The sequence below is a fragment of the Periophthalmus magnuspinnatus genome, chromosome 19, assembly GCF_009829125.3.
Source record: "Periophthalmus magnuspinnatus isolate fPerMag1 chromosome 19, fPerMag1.2.pri, whole genome shotgun sequence".
NCBI lineage: Eukaryota > Metazoa > Chordata > Actinopteri > Gobiiformes > Gobiidae > Periophthalmus > Periophthalmus magnuspinnatus.
This window is the reverse complement of record NC_047144.1, coordinates 9,437,731-9,460,398: the sequence shown is the minus strand read 5'-3', so window position 1 is coordinate 9,460,398 and position 22,668 is coordinate 9,437,731. Positions and strand designations below refer to the sequence as shown.

Sequence of the window (22,668 nt, the reverse complement as noted above, 5' to 3'; positions counted from 1 at the left end):
GGGGTAAAGTGGTAAGAGGTGTATTGGTGTGGCTTACCTGGCCTCTCAAGTGAAATCCAGGCAAAGCAGGGGGCCACAAAGTGCCCTGAATGGTCTTTAAGTCCTGCTGTCAATGATACGAACTGGATTAAGAATAAGAGCTGACATCCCTCCAGAATGATACCTTCCCATCTCACACAACACCACTGTATCTCCAAAAGTGTGTGTGGTTTATACAATGACCCCCTTACCCAAAGCCAGTGTCACGTATGAATGCACACGTTCATAAAACACAAAGTGCTTTTTGAATAATTTAGTAAATTGTGGTGGTTCGCATGGGCAGCTGCTGAATACCTGCAGTGAAAGGTGAGAGGCACAGGCTGAGTGAATGCAAAAGCTGCTGATGGAGGCAAAGGAGAAGACTGCTGCTCAATGGTTTGGCCTAAAATATAAAGAAAGAACTTTGCTTTCCTGGGCCATGATAGAAACTAGAAACCATTTCCTTATAGGCAGTCAAAGCAGAATTTACACTTATCATTATGATAGTAAAACATATAAGTTGCCTCATCAGTTTACTTTGTGTCTCTGATTTCGTGTGTTCAAAAGCCTAACCTAGATGGGAGGATGGAAGATATATGATTTTAAGGTTTTAGCAGCTGTAGTAACTTCACTGTATTCATGGGTTTCAGCTTTCTGTTACAGGAAACATTTTGAGGACTTTTAGCTCTTCTTGTTTCATATTATTAATTGCTATGACACTGGTCCTAATTTTTCATCATCTATCTGAAACTGATGGATAATTTAGTAATTTAGCACATGACATCACCAACTTCAAGAGTGATAAAGACTAGTTGAGAGTTTTTGAATTCATAACAAGTCCACACCACACCCTGTTGGACTACGAAACTAAGATGCAGCTTTGCTCAGGAGAGATCTGGTTTCAGCCAAGTCACAGCTCCAGGTTATTAGCAGACAAAGCATCTCATTTCATAATAGATGATAAAAAAGTCTTGGCAGAGGAAGTGATAACAGATAGCCTACGTCTTTATACACTTGACTGGAAATGACCCCACACTCCGTGCTTTAAACTGAACCAGAAACAATGACAACACAATGACAATTTAAGGCCAATACCAAAAAACAAAGGTATTGACATCACTGGCATATGCTCATATTATTACTTTATGGTCAGATGGTTAGCCTAAATGCAACTCTATCCCCGCCTGCTCTCACTCTCACAAAACACATATCATAGCAGACAATCCTTATAGTTGCTTTAGTTGCTTTTCAGGAACAGCACGAAATCCATTGTTTTGTCCATCCAAATTTGAGGCACTTAAACCAGACTGTTAGTGGGACGGTTCCAGGGTGACAGCTGAAGCGGACTCTTTAGTAAGTCCTACCACATCTATAGGCTAATTTCTGTTAAATTAATATTCAAATAGTCTTCAATTGACAATAAGAGAATGTCCATCACGGTCACTTTCAAATTGCATCTTAAACAGTGGATTAGTACTAAGCACTTATAGCTATGGCCTTTTATTTCTTGATGTCGTCATTCCATGTTAATTGCTTTCTGTATTATATAGGCACAAAATAGAAATGAGCACTTTAGCTATAATCTGTCATATTTACACTGTTAATATAATATAAAATCATTAGTATGTACTCTCCTGCCCAAATAAATTAATAGCAAATCGGCACAGGCAAGTTATTTGAATTTTCTTTGGAAGCTGTAACCCATATCATCATAAATATTAAGAAAAACACACACAAACTTACAGATAAACATGTTATAATTAGGATCAATAAACTGTAGTGTAAAATACAAATTAGAAAATTAAGAGTTCACAATCTATAAAAATATATTCTAAGCAGATACTAAAACCCAGCATTCGGAGACAGTACCAAAATGTGCCCTAGCAGCAGCCAACCCCATCCAACAGCACTTGAACAGACAGTAGTGCATTCATACATTGAAAGATTAGACTAATAGCTTACATTTACAAGTACAGTCTAAATTATATAATATTTGCTCAGGTTACAAATGTTTACAGACATTTTTTAGAGTTCCTATTAAAAGCAGTAGCAGTACCTTTGTATTACTGTGATTTCGAGGACGGCAAGTCACCAGTAGTACAGTACAGTATTTAAAAATATAGTGATGAAATTTCAAGAGGCAGCACTGAAAACTAATATGAAATCCTACCCCTTTTTTGAAAGTATTGCTTAAATAGTTGCATTTATGTGGTATTGCATACATCATTTGGGGTTGAAAATAAAGTGAAAGATACTGCTAAAAGATAAAAACTAAAAATGATCAACAGTAAAAAAGTAATTTGAATTTACAAAAGATTTCACAGTAGATCAAATTCTCCAAACAAAATTAAATTATGAAAATAAAAATGTCCTATATTTTACAAGTTTTGTTTACAAAATCCAAGAATATTTCAGTATTTTTGGTTGGTAATTCTTATTCTTCATACTTAATTTAAAAGGGTCTACTTCAAGATATTAAAAAAGAGGCACATTTTGATGGAACACCCTCTACGAGATTATTCTACATTACCATCCATGTCCTATCTAAAAGCTCTATGACTGTGGTCACGTGATGTGCATATGTGCTTTGGTAAGTTGTGTACAGTGGCTGGTCTTTAGGCACAAGTTTCTCCTCAAGCAGGCGTGATCTCTCCACCAGGGGGAAATGTGTGCTATCAGTCTGAGGTCAAGGTCATTAGTGGTTGTTCACAGGTTAAACTGCAGAAACAATACAAACATTAAGTGCCTTTACTGGAAAAAAAAAAATCTGTTTCTAAAGTGAAATGTTGTTAATTTACCTCTTTTATACATCCAATAGGCCACAGCACTCTATAAATTATTCTCCAATAACCTGTGTCATGAAGGGAAAGTGTTAAAATCCATTAAATGAAAATTCTAATTTGTTGAAGTTGAAACATTTTTGCTTGTATATGAAATGCTTACAAAGGACCCCCTTCCAGTGACTTTTGGATCTCCTGTAGGACTTCTGCAACAAAATATGAACAGGTGTCACAAAGTAGGTTCAGTTAAATACAATATTATTATTCAGCAGTACTCACTCTCATCATTGAGCAGAGCATGCTCCATCACACGCCGCGCTGCACTCTCTGGAACACAGATACATGAATACTTTCTTCATTCAACTCAAAAATTACATTCTATCCTGTCATTATTAGTAACAAGACAATTTTATTTGTGTTACCAGAGCACTAATAACTGTATTAGGGGCATGTTTAAGGCTCACCTGCATCATCATCATCCTTCTCAGAAGTTCTACAAAACACAAAGATTTTAATATTCATGTGAAGGCTATTATATGAAAGTGAATGAAAATGTGGCCCTGTACACACCTGTGAACAGCATTAGCACCGTCTGTCTGAGAGCGCTGGTGGAGAGGGGCCTCCACCAGGCAGCGTAACTCCACTAGAGAGCGCGTGGACAAAGAGAAGCGCTCAAACTCAGATGGAGAAATGAGATAGAAACCTGCAAGAACACGCTGTTAAACTGCCAGTATATTATGCAAACAGAAATACACAAGTCTAAGTAAGTTACCTTGGCCATGCTTAGTGAAGACACATGATGCAATGCCGCTCACATCCTCTTTGCGGATGCAGGGGTAATGCACCTGCATTTTGAGTGAAGGCAGTGAGACAACATGGACATCGCCCTGATTGGTGAGGAAAATTAGGTCACTCTCACTGTACTCCTCTGTTCTGTTACTGCCAAATGAGGCCACCCCAACTTTTCGCACTCTGGACCCATCCACGGCTGTGAGCTTCAGTTTCATTTTAGCACTAACTTTTGGCAACGTAAAAATCTGAAATAATAAACAAAAGATTAATCTACAACTCAATCATTTCAAAGACCATCAACTGGTAAATTGAATTATATCAAACTACTGAACAATTATATTGAACCAAACCGTCCTGACCTTAAACTGCTCCTCTGAAACCACCAGCACATGGTGTGAGCCATGCATGTCCGGAGAGCGGGCAAGGTCATGTGCCACCTCCAGGGGCTCTGGCAGTGGAGTGCCATGTCCGTCTAACACCACGATCCCAAGCACAGGCGCTCGGTGCATCAGCTGGATCTCTTTCGCTGCAGTGAATTAAGCAGAGGAACTGTTACAAACCTGGAGATTAGAGTTTAAAAATAGCTTAAAAAACTCTCTGACCTGGCTGTGCTGTGACGGGCTCCTCTGCACGGTGCTCCACAGGAGGAATTCGCAGCATGTAGGCAAACACACCACCTCCATTAGTGCCCGCCCACAGTGAGGGAGTGTTGTGAGAACCTGGGGAGGACATGTCAGGGGTTCAACACTGCACAAACAGAACGTGAATATTAGCACTTAGCATTTTAGCACTTACTGTCCGATAGGAAGGTGTCAGCGAAGTACAGTGTTCGGACCAATCCCGTGAAAGAGTCATCTGAAGAGCGCGCCTCGATCTTTCTCTGAACAGGGGCCAGCTCCATCTCTGCTAGCTCAGCCTCCAGACGAGCATTGGCTTCCTGCAGCTATAACATACAAGCACCATGCATGTAACATTATAGAGTTTGGCTGAAAATGTCATTATGATCATACCTGACAAGATTATCACAAAATTGAGTAATTAAAGAGAAACAGTTTATGATGCACCTTCTGCTGATTGAGTCTTATTAGCAGCCATATTTTAAATAGTTACAATTTACAATATTTACCTTTGCAGCATTGTTGACGTGATGTTTGCGAAGAGACACTCTACTACGACGAATTCTTCTGAAGGACTGACGAAGAGACTTTTTGATACTCTTCACTCTGGACAGTGGCCCCTCCATGGCCAGCTGATCACTGGGGTTTAAGGTGCACCTATAAAGGACATGCACTGAATTAGTACATTTGTACTTCTAATGCTGTATCCTTATCTTTTACTCTGGATGGATGTGCTTACTTGACAAAAACACTGTTCTTTTGGTGATAATCAAATAATCCAAATCCATGGCTGGTGCCAAAAGCGACGAGTTTCCATTCTGAGTGAAGGTTGAGGGCAGTGACCACCGCAGGAGGCTGACACTGGACCAAAGCGAACGGCTGAAAACCTGGAGGGAACAACACCGGCTCCTCACGCACATCCAGCCGAGTGTGGCCCTGACGAGAACACAAGAAACAAACAAAACTGTCAATACAGTGCTTTGATTGAATATTATTCATTCTACAACTAGATAAAAAATGCTCTGATGATTAAATTCAAGTTCATTTATATAGCACATTTAACATTTTTACCCTTTAAGGACTGCGCACACCAGGGCCAGTATAGGTCACCTAGACTTTTATATTTTTGTTAGCCATAAAAATCATATTAAAAGGAAGTATCAGAATTTACTGCATTTTTTCACACATCTACTTCTATTTTACACATCCATCCGTATTTTTTCTTTTACGCATCAAATAAATGACTGGGAAAATCCCTGCAGCCCCGCGCTCTCATTCGTCACCTTTGCGGAGCAACAGAGGCAGATTACCGTAACTGACGGAAAAATATTTAAATAGCCCCGTGCCTCCGCTTTGAGACGCCATTTGAATTTACTTGAGAGCACGACTGGTTGCGCAGTTGGAAAGTCCGCATCCGCGCTCTATCGGCGACGATAGCCTTCGACGCTATAGGGTTAAGAGCAAAATACAGAAAACATATCCTGCCTAGCTAGTATTAAATGCCAGGAAAAAAGATGGTTTTCAGTCTGATGATGAACAGAATGATTGTTCATTGTTTTTCTCTGACTACAGGCCTAAAATACTACAAAAATACTATGGCTCCTTGTTTACTGTCCTCTACCGGAGAATCTGAAATGTGCTCCGTACCTTCCAGCGGAATCCCTCTTGGCCTTGTAGCAGGTCCACGACTTTGGCCTCAATGCTCTGCTCGGCCGCTTCATCGTTCAGCTCCATCACGAGGATCTGAATTACAGCAAACTCATCAACAACCAGTGCCTTATATGGAGTTATGAGTTTGCACTATTGTTTTGCAAGTTTATCACCTGTCCAGCTGTGCCAGCCACAATAAGGTAGCCGCTGTATTTACACAAATGTATCTTTTGGATACCCAGCCGAGGATCATCGCTGTATGGGTCAAAGCAGCCCACCTAAAATAAAATAAAAAGTGTTTTAGTGTCCAGAGGAAGACCAACACTAACATTTGAACCTTTCCATTTATTTAAATTGAAAATCAAGTTATTTTAAAAGTTCCGCTGTACCTTTCTAAAAGGTGGCCACTCTCCTTCACTGCTTTGGTTCATGTTGTCGTTGGGGTCTGCATCTGTGTCAAATGCTATGGCAGTACTCAGCTTGTACAGAGGGTAGAGGCAGACCCCTGAGGCATCCCAGAAACGCACTGTCCCATCCTCATGCCTACAAACACACATAAAGAGTGAGAATAGAAGTAGACGATGCATGTAAGGTAGGCGAGGGCTGTGTACTGACCCTGTGAGGAGCAGGTCTCTCTGAGGAGGATCTGCGGCCTGGCTTTGACCTCCAGTTATGGGCCAAGGCTGGAATAAATAAGATAAATAAGACCAAAACCAACAAAAATCTACCCCAAAGTAGACTGCGAGATGGTGAGTGCGTCCCAGCTATGCGGAACAACCAATTTAAAACCTTTACATGATGGTTTCATTAAAACACAAGCTCCAACTATTTTAATTAAGTACCGTAGGTCATTGTGTAGATTCATTTTGTCTATATTAGGCTTCGACAAACAATTCAAAAGGTTGGGTTCGTGTTCAAGAATTTGATGAAGTCAAAAGCCCAGATTGGCCCCAGGATCTAATATTACTTTTTTTCCTCTTAAAAAAAAAAAAAAAAAATCCAAACCAAAATTGACCATAACTGGTTGGTGATAAGGTCCACAAACTTGACCAACAGCTGTGTGATTCAATAGTGCTTCCCCCTTTTATGCTTTTTATTTTACTGTACTCTAATTATACAGATGTACATGTTTTACATTGGTTTATGTACAATTGACAACATTGACACACCTGCCTCCATCTCGTGTTTTGCAATGGCAAGTATATTCTATATAAAATATTTATCACTGGCAGCGATAGATCCAAGTACATCTGAGACACTGTCAAGCTGACTGGAAACATTAGATGCTTTCAACTTGCTACCAAAATCATAGCTTTCTGTTTGTTTTTTTGTCATATTCATTCCTCACCTTTTTGGAGTAGTGCGTGTGCTGCAGGTCACCGGCTGCACTGATCCGCTCCCACAGTTTGAACGGGATGGAGGAGACGTGGTGAGAGCAGGTGATAGCGGAACTGTGCAGAGGGACCAGGTATGGGGTCTGTATGACGGGCCAGCCTTCTGTCTGCAAGTCAATCACCACAAGCTCCTCCTCCACCAGAACCACCAGAGCACTGGGATCACCTGCACCGCAACAAATCTAACATTTACTCATGTCGTCATTAGAGCGAAAACTGTATGCAAGTAGTATTAAGTCTATTTCCTGCAACTATAAGATGTTTTAAATCCCCCAAGAAGTCAAACCCAGTTAGACTGTCACTTGTGTTGGCACTGGCAGCCCACTGAAGTCAGGTCAACCAATTGAGAAATATGCTGATGTATGAAGAGGTTAGAAGAGGGAATGTGTGTTCTCTGTACAGAAATCAGGTGTTAGCTAAGCCAAATTTTCTTAGCGCTTATTTTTTAGAAGAGTGAAATAAGTTTGAATAACATTAACATAACATTTTCAATTTCAAGACAATCATTTTGCTGGAGGAGGTGAAGGAGGAATCTTATCTCATTCAAAATGGATTCTTACAATGTTTAAGTTTTGGAAGTGATCGTTTTTTAAACATAAAAGGTCAATTAAATTTTAGGGATAGTTGAAGTTTAATCAGTATATAAATTTCAGAGGGAAAGAGAGCAAAAAGATTGTATGAATGACAGATGCCTTTTCTCTTCACCTGTATTTTGAGGTCCTTCTGTGATCACAAAGAAGTCTATAATCCTTGAAGTAAAGTCCAGAGCCACATGTGTTTTACTGTGAATTACTGTGATGCAATGTCGATCTCCATAACTAGCTCTGGGCATCCCTCCACTAAACAGCAGAAAAGGGGGCCTAAAACACAAAAACAAGTCAAAACTACTGCAATTTCACAGAGATGGAGAGAAATATAAAAAGCCCATACCCCTCTTCAGTGGGCAGCTGCATAATTTTCATTATGGCTTTGCAGGGAAAGTGTCCTGTAACAAAAGTCACTATGAGCAGGAGGAAGACAAACTATTATGAGCAGTATCATTGGCTGGTTCTGACCATAGGGAATGTCAGACTTCTCTTCGTCCTCAGTGGTGGGGTCACTGTTGCCCACCATCCACCGGCAGTAGCTTCCATCGCTGTGTGAGCTCAGGATATAGCTCCCATCTTCTGTCCACCACACACTTTCTAGTTGCTGTTGACACCAAATATCCATGGGTTTCAGAATGATGAAAGATTATCACAGTAGCAATTAACAATTTGTAACAAAATACTATATCTTTTGAATATTAAACAGGAAACTGAAACCCATGACACGTAATATCTGACTACACTAGCTTGTGCATATGACAGGTTAGACAAATTGACAAGTTATTTAAAATGGTAGATTTAACCAAAATATTGTTAGTTGTCCTTAGTTTGAGAATTATGGTGTTTTTAATTTTACTGTCTGGTTGGACACGTACAGCAGATGACATAGGTAGAAGTAATTCCATAACTGTTACCTGGCTAGAAACCATGTTGTAAACAATGGCCAATTGTTTTCAATTTGTCAATTTGATGGCTGAAAATACAGGACAACACTTTTATTTTGATGAATGTATGATTGAATGTAAGGAAAAATGCAATTTGATTGGTGTAAAGCTATGATATAACTATAACTATAACTATAACTATGGGTAATATCCCACCAAACAAAGTAATAAGAAAGTAAGAAAATCTGAAATACAGCCAGGAGATGAAAACACCGATACAGGTAGCAGAAACCCATAAAAGCTGTGTGCAGTGGAGCTCACCTGTGTGGCTGGGATGTGCTGAACAGCGCAGTGCTTTTCTAGGTCCCATACCACCATGAGGCCACGGTCGTACCCGATCACCACCTGATTTGAGTCGACTGGGTTCTCCTGCAGCGCCTCTACATGCTCCAGGCTTCTGCGACCAATGTAGTCTTCTGGGACACTTCAAGTCAAAGAAAAAAGACAAGCACACTATTAGTAAAGCATAGATACATATAGAGAACAGCTCACAACAAATGTATTCATGTATGCATGTAGATTATGGTGTTGGAAGGTTTTATTTAGCCTTTATTTTCCCTTTTACCTTATCCTTCCAATCTATCTGCATTTTATTATTTATGTAAAAGTTCTGAACTCTGTGGAATAACTTTTTTGGTTGCTAGCGTTTAAAATTAACAAACTGTTGACCCACCTGCTCTGCACCTGGTCCAAGCTGATGTTTCGCTCCTCCAGCTCTCTGAACCCAGGGACCTCCACAATAAATACATGCCCCCCTTCTGTCCCCAACAGCAGCAGCTCACCGGACGAGTGGGGCAGGACAGCTGTCACTCTGGTCACATGTGGAAGAGCCCTGAAACAATGAATTAGGAAATCTTTACAATTTATTATTCTATTGTAATATATTGTAATATCTGAATCACTACTACTGCACACTACTGTAATACCCTAAACTTCCCTTTTAAAATTTGTTCCCTTACAATAGTCACCACAGGCAATCACCCTTCTCCATCTAACTCTAACCTCAGTATACTGTTCTCTTATATTACAACTTAACATCCTCTTTCACTACATTTAAATGTATTAGATTTTACCCCGGTGGTCCAGTCAAAGTGAAGCGTCCGATCTCTAGCAGTTCTGAAAGGCCTTTATGTGCTTGTAAAGTCCACATGTGCAAACTGTTGTCATCCAGCAGTGTGACCAGCTCAACCTGAAAACAAACCATAGTTTAAACCACATTTCAGTCACACAAAAGAGAGTAGAGGTGGGGTCCTGACCTGGTGTGGAAGAAAGTGCACTTGGGTCACTGCAGCACTCTCATCATGTAAACCCATAAACTCCACTCCAGGGGCTCCGAACCTGAACACTGGATAAGGACTTACCAACATGATTGTAAGTGATGACTTTACACATACTCTCCATTTATGACTACCCCATTTGAATTTTAGACATAATATTTAAATCAACATCACTGAAGGATACAGTTTAATGGCTCCAGACCGGCTGCCGATGGCCAGTAGCTGGAGGGAGGGGCTGTAGCCCAGAGCACTAGGCTGGTGAGGAAACCCATGCTCCACAGTCTGCAAACATAAAGAGCACAAAGCACTTTATTAAAACTTAACAGAATAATTTCATAAATTTTATGAAATATATATGATCAAAAACAATCTGGTAATAACTCCTAAAGCCTTTAAGACAAGAGTTTTTAGAGAACTTGCCTTGTTGAACTGAAAAAGTTCCTGTTTTAGCCGATCTCTTTGGGACTCGTGGCCGTGTCGTCTGAACCTCTTCATGCTCTCAGTGTGGAGACTCTAGGCCACTGCAGGCCCGCTGCCCACCTGCCACAACACAGCAAAGAATATTACGAAATGTGTCACAGCCACGGTCAAGTTCAATAATAAGAAGAGGCCAACCTCAATAAGTCTCAGTGACAGACAGAATTGATTAGGGTGGGATATTTTCAAAAAATAAATATGTTAAAGTTAGAACAGAAAATTTGGATCACAAAATATAATATTTTAGCAACAGTATTGCCACCACTACAGTCACCGTCCCCTCATAAACATGTAAAAATACTGCTGTAGAATCTTGGCCCTGCTGTTCTTTTGTTCTGATCAAGTCTCAGTGGCTTACTTTGGGACTAATCATCATCCATCTATATTTCCTCATGACTTCATAATGTTAAAGTAATAGTATTTTCCAAAGAATTTCAATTAAATTGCTGCACAACAATGAGTCTCAGTCCTTTAAAAGATGTAAATTGAGGAACTCAGTTTCTTAACGTCCTCAGTCAGATCTATTTATTCCCTATAATTTCTGTGGGAAATTTTGTAATCCACAACCGTAGTGCCAGGGAAGCACCTGGAGGCCTCAGGTTAATCAGAAACTATGTGTCATCACAGTTCCTGGTCTGTGTACAGTGGCTCTCAGTCAGAGTTGAGTCATAGCCCTTATCTGGCAGAGGCTAAACACTACCAGGTCAATGTCCCTTACTTATATGTTTTACAAAGCATAGTGGCACTTTTCAATAAGGTCATCCAATTCCCAGCATATCCAAAAGTTAAGGGAGATGAAGAAGAAAAATGTGAATAAACATGTCCAGACTTGGCCTTAACAGTGACAGAAGGCAGTTCAACAGGCAGCGCTACATTACAGAGGTCTCTCAGCTACTTAGTACAACTGGGTCTGAACGAGTGGCCAGGAAATGCCAGGCATCCAAAGCATTCTACATATGGGCTTATGAAATCTGTGGTTTAACAGAGTGAGAGCAAGAAAGAGTGACTTTATCATGATACATTTCATGATTTAAAGCAATCACACTAATATCAGACAACAATAATCCTCTAGCCGCAGCAGGTGAGAAATTGCATAGTGGACATGACACTAGCTGCTCCAGGGTCCTGTGAGTGGCTTTGAGTGTGAATGAAACTCAGTGAAGGAAGGAACCTCACTTGGTTTGTGCAGCTCACAATATACAGGAGCCATGCTTTCACTATTCACAAACAATAGAGACAGTACCATTGACCAAACAGACAAATATAAAAAGAAGAGAGATCCAGTTCTTTGCTGATTCTTCAATATACATGCTCTGTTTAGCACTGAGCACTGTTTGAATGTTTCTCCTTTCACTGTGCCTACTTCACAATATTAATGCAAGTTATTATCTTATTCATGTGTACTGCTGTTACATTGCAGCGACATTTATGGAGGGATAGTGACTTTGCTCAGTGATTCTAATGTTAGATGTGCCTTGAATTTTATTATTCATTTAAATGGTGGAATACTGTACCTGAAAATAAAAATGCAGTATTCTGCAATTTTGTTATTTATTCAATGTCCTTGTTTTCCACAAATGATTTATAGGTCAGTCAGATTACATAAAAATGCCTGGTGAGAGAAAGTGGATATTTGACTCAGATGCTATGTGCATTTATTTTATTATGTATTATCAAGCGAGGATTGCAACCTCTATGACTATAGAAATGCTCTAATATCCCAGAGGTTTAGATGTGGGAGCAGCTAAGGTAGCCGAGACAAGCTTCAACAAAAATAAAAATATTTCACCATTATTGCTACCTTACATTATTCGAGATTATTAACACCATGACTAAACAAATTTTATTTCTGTCATACTGTCAGTGTCCAATGATATGAAATCAAAACTTCCGAAAGTTAGTCACATGAACACCTATAAACAGGACTTTAAAGAGGAAGAGGATTCTAACTGCAAAAATGTATCAGTATATACTGATTAATTTAGTGAAATGTTGTATAATATGTTTCACACTATTCATATTTGTAAAATGTCTGCACTGGGAAATTTGTCCCCTGCATTTGACACATGCTTCAAACAGTGTCTGCTAAGCAATCTGTCATTACCAGAAGGACACATCTCTAAAACTTGACACGGGAACTTGGTCAGGATTACTATGCAAGATTAGCCTATGGTGCATGTGTTGGGTCTATTGGGATAACCACAGTACCTGGAGGAAATGCATAGACATATAATGCATGTCTTTGGAGAAAATCAACAATATTTGGGAAGAACATGCAAACTCCCCAAAAAGCCATGCAGAAAACAACCTGGGGACCTACAGCTCATGTATACATTTAATTTATGCAATTGTGTAGATATTTTTAAAATGGTAAGGATTCCTAGTTTCAGTAGCTGCTAACTTACTCTGAAGAGTTTCATGACCGCTGTAAGCTTTTACACTTTGGAGATGATCATTACTGCAGCCCTGGATCACCCATGTGTTCTACCCCTACTTCAAGTGCCTCACTCATCCCTGTATGGATAAGGAATGACCTGAAAGATGAAACTGCATTTAAATGCAAGAATCATAAAAACACTGGGTAACCTCTTAACCAAAAATAAACAATTGGGTAACATATAAAACAATATTTTGAAAATCCAACTTTTGCTCATCCATGAATTTCTTAATGAAGGAAAAATTTGCACCATTGCTATAGCAATCATTTGAATGGTGAAAAGTCACAAATGAACTATTGCCATCTAATTAAACATTCAACAATGGTTGTTTACAGGTAGAAAAAGTACACAGGCAGTTCAGATCAGTCTAACCCACACTTCAATCCAGACTTGGTTCCACATTTTACCATGCTGAATGTATGCTGGGAACAGCCTCCCTACCTGCAGATGTCCCACAGGGAGGGGGAACTGTTTTGCCTCCATTACAGGTGGTGGCAGGTGCAACAGAACAAGTCCGAGAACAAAGCCTGTTTGTTTAGTGCTGAACAGAGAGAGGGAGTGGGGGTGTCTTCTCCACCGACCAGGCTGAAATAAACACCACTGTCTGACTTTGCAAGTTGTGGTCAAGGAGATAAGGAGTTGAAATTCACTTTTCATCAGCAATTATAACATTATTCTCATGCCAAGACAACTGTGGTACAGGCCTGGCTAGCACTTCGTATATACACATACACACCATGTGACTACATTAAGCTTGCTCTACTAGTCTGCAGCAACATAATCAAACCAAAATTACCAAACCAGGACGAAATTGGGCTCAAACCAGAACCAAACTAGGATCGAAGGAGTGTAAATGACCCCTAAAATATAAAGAACAACTGCTCATGAAAACCTTTTTGGTAGACAAATGCCTTTATGGAGATCCTTCAAGCCCCATGTTCCACTGTTTTCCCAGTTTTCTCAGATGTAAACAATACTGCCCTCCCAACAAAGACATGACTCAAAGGCCTTACCATACCTGCCAGCCAGGAGGACACACCTTTCTGCGGTTACGCTTCCGTCATTACACAACAATGTAATGGATCTGCTGCTCCACTAACTTCATGTGCAAATTAAGTTTCAACACTGTACGCCAGTTTCAGTTTCGAAGTAGCCAACGACAGCCTAAAAATCTTAATGTATTGCTCTGGTTAAATTTACAATGGAGCTCCTCTAATAACAAATCATCATCTCATGATAAGATCTCTCGTGACCCCTAGACCACTTTTTGAGATGCAAATGCCCAAGTTACGCCCCCCTGTAAGAAAGTTTTAACAGTTGAAGTCAAATCTATGGCAATTTACCGCTGAAACCTTACAATGAAGTGTATTACTAGGGTAATGTACAATGACATAATGGTTTAGCGAGCTAGCCAGCGCCGTAGAAAAGCAGCACTCCGTGTCTTCTCAAGACGCTTGAAAACAGGTGGATCATCCTCCCCACCTGCACACAGCCAGATGATCGCGATCAACAGTTTGGGCCCTCGTCCCTACTATAGACCCACCTGATTCAGAGCAGCCGTGTCTCCGCCGACGTGCACAGCTGAACAGGTTTCTTCTACAGTCCCAGTCCACTCACTTCAAACCAAAGTGCTTCTCCTTTATAGAAAATGCCGAAATCCCGTAGACACAAAACCCGGTTGATTAAAGAGCAAATGAGAGGTAATTATAATTCACTGCCTTGTACCTTATCGTACGAGTCTTCCTTTTTTCGTCCGGTAGAAATAGCCGCAGTGTTTCCTGCTGCTATGCTAAACTTCAGCGCTCTCAAACTCCTCCCACATGCTGCGTTCAAGCACACCTCGTAAACTCCGAAGGCAACTCCAAACTTCCGGTCTTATTCTGCCCTGTAAAATACTTATTGTGTATGTATAGGAAAAAAAAAATGTTTTTGGTCTGTTTTAGGGAAATGTTGATGATCATACACTTTCATAAATTGTCCTCTGACCTGGAAGAAAATAAATAAATATATTTGTGGGCTGTTGACTTAATATTTAAATAAAAAAAAACTTTAAAAACAGGACAAGCTCAAGAACAAATAAAAATGACAGGTAGATGCGTTTTGGCATTTGTTTTTTGCTTTGGCATTTTAAGCAGAGGTCAAATAGGCAAGAGGACTAGCCCCCAGATATATTTACATAATAATAAATTACATTCATTCCTGATACAGTTAATTGTGCATTTATTTATTTAATTTAGAATATTACATAGATCACAAGCAATCCACAGTCATTTATACACCTAGGCTATGCCATAAACATAGCCAAATAGGTGAAATGTCTTGCCAGAGGAGCTCTATCTACCATCCTGGTAAACGACTTGACCTCATGAGTTGTTCCAAAGAAAAGTAATCTAAAAAAAACTTCATAGCAATAACAATCGTAACTATAAGTTACAAAACAATATAAAATGATTGTACTTATATGTAATTAAAGACATAACTAAACTGGTTGTCTTCACATTTTGCAAGTGGAATGTTTTATTAATCTCTTTTCTGAGTCAACTGCAATCATGAACTGAAACTTAGAGCTTGGGCTCCCTCTGATGGGGTTGTTATGTAGAATGTGGCATTTCCACTGTATTGCTCCTGGAAAAAAGAGGGAAATATTCAAATGCTGATACATGTAGTATGTAGAAATAATTATTTAAAACAATGCACTTGGTACAGCTGTATAGGTGTACAAAAATAAGCAAAAAGGTAATTCAATACTGTTGAAGTGTTTAATAAGTATTTGGAGTTTCAGTGTTTGTATAAAATTTGATTAAATATGATTAACCTGCTTTCTGGGTGAAAGTTAAGCAGTTTCTCTCCATTTAATCAGTGGTATTGTAGAAAACGTATAACTTTATTTTGTGTGATTTGGTCTGACATACATGCCTGTAATAAATGTAATCAGTAACATACATAAGTTTAGTGTTCTACCTTGATGTGGCTGATTGTCTTATCAACAGCATTGGCCTGCAGCAAGGTCACTGTACACCCTCCAAAACCTCCTCCGGTCATCCTGCTGCCAAACACTCCCTCCACTTCCAGAGCAGCCGCCACCAACTCATCCAGCTCTGGACAGCTCACCTCATACAGGTCCCTGACAACACACATGCCACCATTAGGGTCAATAGGTCAGGTTTATGTGATAACATCAGACTTTAAATTTTAGGTAGAGGGCTGGTGAGAATTCTAAGGCAGAATTTGGGTTTTGACTTGGTTTATGGGTAATATCTCTGTAACTGGTAAATAAGTAAAAATTCACGACAAAGTTGAAATAAAAAAACTTTGATTTGTGTACAATAGTTGGCTCTAAAGTCAAATCATACATTGGTTTATAGGTTTATTATTATTAGTTTTTTAAATTAAAGTCCATAATACCTGAGGGAGTTGTGGCTCTCTACCATTAGTTTGCCAACTTCTTTGTAAGCTCCACTCTTCAAGGCTTCAGCGGCCTGTTCTGTTCTTTGTATCTCTTCAATTACATGGCATGCTCGCTTGTAAGTTACTTCATCCAGCCGGTCTTTTGCCTCTAAGGGAGAGGAGAAAATATATAATTAGTACTATTATAAATTGCAAATGGAATCTATAAATGTGGCATAATAGCTCTACAGTTCATCATGAAAATGTACAAGACATACAGATCTATGTTTATATAATATACCTTCCAGTTCCTTCAAAGTAGCCTCTCGCAGGCTGACCTTGCCCAGGCTGACAGCAGCCTGCTCACACTGCCTTCGTCTGGTGGGATACTCACTGCCACTCAGTGAGTGCTTTACATTGGAATTTGTGATCAAAATGACAAGGCTGGTATCCAACAGAGGGACAGGCTTGGCTTCCATTGATCTAAAATGTCAACATTTTAATATTGTTACAGACAAGAACTCTTTTTATATGTCAGTCTTTTGTAAGTTATTAGATCACAACCTGCAGTCAATGAGCAGAGCGTGATCTTTTTTGCCCAGAACAGCGACAAACTGATCCATAATGCCACAAGGAACCCCGGCATGAGAGTGCTCCCCCTGCTGACAAGCTATTGCCTTAGCCACTTCATTGCCATCATCTGAAAACAAAATCAATGATCCGCTTGTAAAAATATTTCTGAAAGTGTACCAGACTAATCATCATCTCATTTAGAATAAACTAGCCAGCTACAATACAATATAGTACAGCTTGCTGTTGATGATTTAACTGATAGCTCTGGACCTTCACCTGGTTTGATCTGCTGTAAAAAAGAGTAGAAAGCCACCTCCAGTGAAGCAGAGCTGGACAGACCTCCTCCAAGAGGAACGCTGCTCACTATCACCGCCCTGAACCCTGGGACAGGAGGAGCTATGGAGAAAATACATTGGGCTATAGCACATGGAGTATATATATGTCATATATGTCATTATAATGCAGAGTGAGAGGACATTCTGCAAGAGTCAGCAGCTTTACCACTTAACCACATGTCAGGGTGTCTCTTACTTATTAGTACAAGGCTTCAATAGTATAGTCATTCATAGAGCTAACAGTAATTTAAAATGTAGAAAAATGCATAGTTATTTTCAACTTACAATTTACAAGTTGAAACTTTTTTATTTTATTTAATAGTGATGAAAAAAGGAGCACTTAACTCATTTACCTCTATAATGGTGTATAACTCCCTTGACATAGTTTGCCCATCTAGGTTTTCCAGAAACCAGATCAGTCTGCAGGTTGAAGTCCACTCTCCGAGGCTGGTCTGCATCCTCATTTAATGTTACTATGCAAACATCGTGACCTGAGTTTTGTTTGCCAACCACTACTGTCACCATTGGCAGGGCCTTTGATAGTGTAACAAATATAAGGACACACAGTAAATTAAATAAACACAAAACATGCAGTTAGTTACCCTGACAGATTAAAAGGCGCAATGCATAATTTTTCTGGTCTCCATGAACATGTTGTTACTTTGCCTGGATTATTCCACAGTATGGCATTAAACATATCTATAGTCTATAGCATTTATTTCATTATGGGTGTTTTTACCACAAAATGTCTTTGAAAAAAAGGGAATTCATTCATTGTGAGTGGAGTTACCTCGCTAAGGATATCTGTAACCTGGCTTGCTTATCTCTATAGAAAGAAAACATCCATGGAGACATTACACTAATGTTTTTCAGTGTACCTTTAAATGAGGTGATTTTCATATTTGTAGTAAGTAAGTAATGTGCATAAAAGTATTAATCTGATCCAGATGGTCCAAAACAGCTTCATTTATGGTGCACTATGCAACTACATATGTAACTTTTCTGGTTACTATGGGGACAAGCAGGTGGTAGAGCAGCTTTAATTCAATGCTGTATATTTGGTCAATGATCATATGCCCCACTAAAATGTAAGAAATAAAAACCCAGTCAAAACGTTATGAATGTTGAAATTTTAGCAGTAGATGCAGATCCTGCCAACATATTTCGGCTACATTTCCTTCATATCAATTACATCACCGGCCCAACACCTAATCATGCTAAACTTCATTCCGATAACTTGCTGGCTAGAGATTCCTTAGAATGCTTTTTGTTGAACATGTTATTACGGGTGGTGGAAACTGCTACAGTCAGTGATTACAAAGCTGTTACCATTGGCATGACAAAGCCGTCATTGTAGTCCGTGTGCTCTCCGATCAGGTTGACTCTGCCAGGTGCACATGCAGCTAGTTGCGGCTCTTCTCCAAATTCCTGCACAAACTTCAAGCGAGCTTCTTCAACCAGCTCCGAAACGGCACGCACAGCACTGGCCATGAAACCAGTCCTTCTTTATCGACAACAACTAAAAATAACAAATTAAAATCAGATTAGGTTAGAATTCAGATGATTCACAATGAAAATATGTAGCTAGTACGCCCGTTTTACAGTAAGTGCAAGTCAAGTGATTTTTGATTACTTCCTATGTGCATTCCAGTTCTTAACTTTGCGTCCTATCCATGACCACTCAAAGCCACAACTCCTCGGTCCCGCCCATTGAGGACAGAGAGCCAATAAAAAACAGTTTACATCTGTCCTCTGTGGCTCTCACTGGTCTATGGGATTTACAAGTATTGAAGTTGAAGTTTTGAGGAGTTATAAAGAATTGGATGCACCCCGGGAGTCACGTGATTATTGGTACTTCCTCCTTTAGAATAGTCCTTTCAAGAACTGTAACTTATTATTATAATTATAATTATAATAATTGTTGTTGTTGTTGTTGTTGTTGTTGTTGTTGTTGTTGTTGTTGTTGTTATTATTATTATTATTATTATTATTATATTTGTGCAATCCGCATCTGTCAACCATAGCTCGTCTCATAATGCATCTAGGCTTATGTAATATAATAACGTATTCCCTGGTGGATCATATAATTTGTAAATGTTTGCTTTTGCCTTAAATAGAGTGGCTTAGATTTAGGGTTTAATACATGGATTTATGCATGGCAACGTGGGCAAAGTGTCTTGCACAAGGCAAATTCAAAGACACTGGGTAGTAGTAGTAGTAGTACTAGTAGTAGTAGTAGTAGTAGTAGTAGTAGTAGTAGTAGTAGTAGTAGTATGGTTGAGTTCATATAATAAAAATCTACTCCTCGTTAAGAAAATGCAAGTAGCACTAGGGTACACCAACTGGTACGTTTTATATAAGCGTGTCATCAAAAAGTAATGATGCTGTATACTCCGATACAGTAGGTGGCAACATGCACCTTCGGTTTGACGTTAGCAAAGTGATGAGGAAGCGGAAGCGGAAGTAGCTGTATGGCAGATGCACGAAGATGCTGTGCACTAAGAACCCAGTAACTCTGTTCAGTGAATAATGTTTATTTAGGCCTAATCTCCCTAAATGGATTTATACTGAGACAAAGATGACGAGTAAATAGCGTCTGAGCGTTAGCCCACCGCGCCCACAAGGTTTGTTTTCTTGTTTAATCTCAGCTGGAGCCATGGCCACTCGTGTTGCTTTACCATTGGCTAGTTATTCCTTCAACATGCAATATTAACCCTTGTATCCACTCACTGCTGTGCCCTGGTTGGTAAAATCCACGCTGCTCCTGTCCGGTATGTCTTCCTTGCAGCTGAGGACTGTGGTTTTTGTGGCGTGGGTGTTGTTCTACGTGGGCTTTCTTCTCGCCGTCAGAAGAATGTGGACAGGCAGGTACGTGCGCAGTCCCGTGGTGCGCGCCCTATTAACTGTCAACACGATGAGCGAGACGATGGCTCCTGAATATGACGAGGTAAATTTGAACCTTTTTCTCCTTACATTATTTTGTTTTATTATACCTTGAACTGCAATGCATGAACGTAGAAGCGAGCTTATTTAGACTACATATAACTTATCTGTGTGTAATGTATAACTAAGTTTGTTCAGATGATTACTTTCTGTTGCAGTGGTACCGGTGTGTCCCAGACATCCTGGGAGACAAACTGCAGCCCCTCTTTGTTCAGAGCAGCCTGGACCGGGACACAAAAGTTTTCCTTAAACGCAGCATGGAAAAATCAGGCTGGCTCTTCACTCAGCTTTACCACTCATTTGTGTCCACTGTCCTCAGCCCTGTGGTTTCACGCACATCAATCAATGGGCAAGTACTGCTCTGCCTATGACTTTTTCCTGTTAAGAAAATAGGTGTAGTCTAATTATCAGAAACACGTTCGCTAGTAGACACACACTGGCATTCACAGACTGAAGTGAAAATACAAAAACGTACCCTGTAACTTGCATTCAGCTAATGAGAAGCCAAGCAACTACAGCCTTAAGAACTAAAGTCTTAAATGTATAACTAAAATCTGAGTTGCCAAAATCTTTTCATACAGATATATTGTTTTTGTTCTTACTTTATGTCTGTACGTTTTCTTCACATCTTCAGTTTTCTGAGTCGTGGGTCCATGTTTGTCTTCTCATCGGAGCAGTTTCAGCGCCTCCTCAGAGTGGGCCCGGAGTGGAGAGCTGACCGGCTGCTGGACCTGGGGGCTGGGGATGGAGGAGTCACTCAGATCATGGGCCCTCACTTTAGGGAGGTCTATGCCACTGAGGTCTCTCCGCCCATGAAGTGGCATCTGCAGAGGAAGAATTACAAGTGAGTATATTAATCCTCCCTGTACAGCTTCATATTTCAATTCATATGTATTTATGCGTTGATCTACCCATAGAAGTAAGCTGTGATGTCCAGATCTCATGATATGGCATTGTTACATACCCCAAACTCTTTGTACAATAAATTTCAATTAATCAGAGAAGCACTGAATCAATGTATGATATTACCAAAATAGTAATAATATCATAAGATGGATCAGATCTGATTCCTGCGGTTCGCTTGTCTATTACAATTTGTTTGCTTAAAAGTTCTTGATTCTGTGTTCATTTTTATGAAGATTGCTGGACATAGATGAATGGCATCAGACTGGGTTTAAATATGATCTCATAAGCTGTCTAAACTTGCTTGACCGCTATGATGATCCTCTGGCTCTTCTACGAGACATACACAAATCCCTCGTCCCCAAAACTGGCAGACTCATCCTGGCTGCAGTGGTGCCTTTCCAGGCTTATGTGGAAGTTGGTGAGTTTAATTTTGTTTTTTTTTATTTACAAAGGAGTCATTAAATAAAGAGTTAGTCCTTCAGTCAATCATGTCATTGTAATTCATTTTTTTGTCATTCAGGAGGGCAGTGGCAGCGCCCCAAAAAACATTTAAGGATTAAAGGAAAAACTTGGGAGGAGCAAGTGACGAACTTGTCCACAGAGGTATTTGAAAAGACTGGGTTTGAAGTAGAGGCAGTGACACGACTACCTTACCTCTGTGAAGGTGACATGTACAATGATTATTATGTACTGGATGATGCGGTCTTTGTCCTAAAACCAACAAGTCAAAGTCAGAATGTCCAATGAACCCCAGAGCGTTGTGGAATATTTAATGAGGAATCACAAGGCACTTTTTTCCTCAAGACCTTCATAATTTAAAACCTGCAGTGTTGTTTTATTTTCAATTTGAATGTGAAAAAAACCATAGTAAATGTGCTATAACTATCTAAATTTGGTGCATGATAAAAGACTTGGACACTTTAATTAAATTTTCATAAGCTGCCAAACATTCATATCATTTGTATATGTTTTATCTTGTCAAGTTATGTGTTTTTTGTTGAAAAATTGAATTGGAAATCACTGCCTTAAACAATTGTAAATGGAAATGTAACTGAACTGCTATGGAATAATATCAATTTAGTTGTCACTAATGCATTGCATGGCCAAAAGTACCCATCTGGACTTAACCATTTGTAACTGTTTAAAGGTCAAGAGGTCCCATTTTAAAATGAGACATTAAGTCTCAAGAGGCCAAAAATGCCCCCAGTCCATAATTATGTTCAGAATCCACCAATTGATTTTGGTCTTCTCTGGTTATATTGCGAGATAACAATGGCAGGCTTCTTCAGGGTCAGATTATGGGAAAGGTTCAGGGAAAAATCAGACTTTCCAACATGCAACAAAATCCAACTGATGACTTTTTTAACCAGGCAGTGTATAAAGAAATTGAACTGTGCCATGTTGTGTGTTTCAATCACATTTTTAAACCATTAAATAAGAAGTACTGTCTTGATTAACTATATATATATATATATATATATATATATATATATATATATATATATAACACTTAACTCTCTTGTGAGCAATCACTCTTATCAAGTGATTCA

The 22,668-nt window shown here is 39.5% G+C and overlaps 3 protein-coding genes across 4 annotated transcripts; 1 reads left to right on the top strand and 2 right to left on the bottom strand.

Annotated features, from left to right (window-relative positions):
* Positions 1 to 1,757: 1,757 nt before the first annotated feature.
* On the bottom strand, positions 1,758 to 14,825 carry llgl2 (LLGL scribble cell polarity complex component 2). The gene is made up of 27 exons (XM_033984443.2): positions 14,518 to 14,825; positions 10,480 to 10,599; positions 10,244 to 10,341; positions 10,039 to 10,120; positions 9,856 to 9,971; positions 9,456 to 9,614; positions 9,044 to 9,206; positions 8,307 to 8,442; positions 8,182 to 8,236; positions 7,957 to 8,111; positions 7,206 to 7,417; positions 6,473 to 6,540; positions 6,247 to 6,400; positions 6,031 to 6,135; positions 5,855 to 5,950; positions 4,947 to 5,143; positions 4,717 to 4,864; positions 4,386 to 4,533; positions 4,193 to 4,309; positions 3,950 to 4,116; positions 3,571 to 3,835; positions 3,369 to 3,501; positions 3,263 to 3,291; positions 3,078 to 3,125; positions 2,962 to 3,004; positions 2,817 to 2,869; positions 1,758 to 2,736 (listed from the first exon to the last, which is right to left on the bottom strand). The coding sequence occupies exons 2-26, from the start codon at positions 10,552 to 10,554 to the stop codon at positions 2,848 to 2,850; spliced, it is 2,991 nt and encodes a 996-aa protein (XP_033840334.1). The 5' UTR covers positions 10,555 to 10,599; positions 14,518 to 14,825; the 3' UTR covers positions 1,758 to 2,736; positions 2,817 to 2,847.
* A 353-nt stretch (positions 14,826 to 15,178) lies between these two features.
* galk1 (galactokinase 1) lies at positions 15,179 to 20,073 on the bottom strand. Of its 2 annotated transcripts, none has more exons than XM_033985327.2 (9): positions 20,000 to 20,073; positions 18,599 to 18,788; positions 17,623 to 17,803; positions 17,211 to 17,330; positions 16,926 to 17,061; positions 16,663 to 16,844; positions 16,380 to 16,530; positions 15,936 to 16,098; positions 15,179 to 15,599 (listed from the first exon to the last, which is right to left on the bottom strand). In XM_033985327.2, exons 2-9 carry the CDS (start codon positions 18,758 to 18,760, stop codon positions 15,522 to 15,524), a joined length of 1,173 nt encoding a protein of 390 aa, XP_033841218.1. In that variant the 5' UTR covers positions 18,761 to 18,788; positions 20,000 to 20,073; the 3' UTR covers positions 15,179 to 15,521. The 2 variants fall into 2 exon arrangements, with proteins under 2 accessions (XP_033841218.1, XP_055085455.1); XM_055229480.1 differs by lacking the exon at positions 20,000 to 20,073 and adding an exon at positions 18,903 to 18,978.
* Positions 20,043 to 22,569, top strand: mettl9 (methyltransferase like 9). The gene is made up of 5 exons (XM_033985072.2): positions 20,043 to 20,216; positions 20,371 to 20,561; positions 20,847 to 21,056; positions 21,352 to 21,536; positions 21,639 to 22,569. Exons 1-5 carry the CDS (start codon positions 20,043 to 20,045, stop codon positions 21,863 to 21,865), a joined length of 987 nt encoding a protein of 328 aa, XP_033840963.1. The 3' UTR covers positions 21,866 to 22,569.
* The last annotated feature ends 99 nt before the right edge of the window (positions 22,570 to 22,668 follow it).

Coding starts and splice junctions, on each gene's coding strand:
- llgl2 (XM_033984443.2), bottom strand. CDS start 10,554: ATGAAGAGGTTCAGACGACACGGCCACGAGTCCCAAAGAGATCGGCTA. Junction 9,615..9,855: donor ACTTTGACTGGACCACCGGG/GTAAAATCTAAT, acceptor TCATTGTTTCAG/GGCTCTTCCACATGTGACCA. Junction 7,418..7,956: donor AGAAGGACCTCAAAATACAG/GTGAAGAGAAAA, acceptor GTTGCGGTGCAG/GTGATCCCAGTGCTCTGGTG.
- galk1 (XM_033985327.2), bottom strand. CDS start 18,760: ATGGCCAGTGCTGTGCGTGCCGTTTCGGAGCTGGTTGAAGAAGCTCGC. Junction 16,845..16,925: donor GCTCTGCTCATTGACTGCAG/GTTGTGATCTAA, acceptor TTGACATTTTAG/ATCAATGGAAGCCAAGCCTG. Junction 16,531..16,662: donor TACTTTGAAGGAACTGGAAG/GTATATTATATA, acceptor CCTCTCCCTTAG/AGGCAAAAGACCGGCTGGAT.
- mettl9 (XM_033985072.2), top strand. CDS start 20,043: ATGTCTTCCTTGCAGCTGAGGACTGTGGTTTTTGTGGCGTGGGTGTTG. Junction 20,217..20,370: donor TGGCTCCTGAATATGACGAG/GTAAATTTGAAC, acceptor TTTCTGTTGCAG/TGGTACCGGTGTGTCCCAGA. Junction 21,537..21,638: donor CCAGGCTTATGTGGAAGTTG/GTGAGTTTAATT, acceptor TTTGTCATTCAG/GAGGGCAGTGGCAGCGCCCC.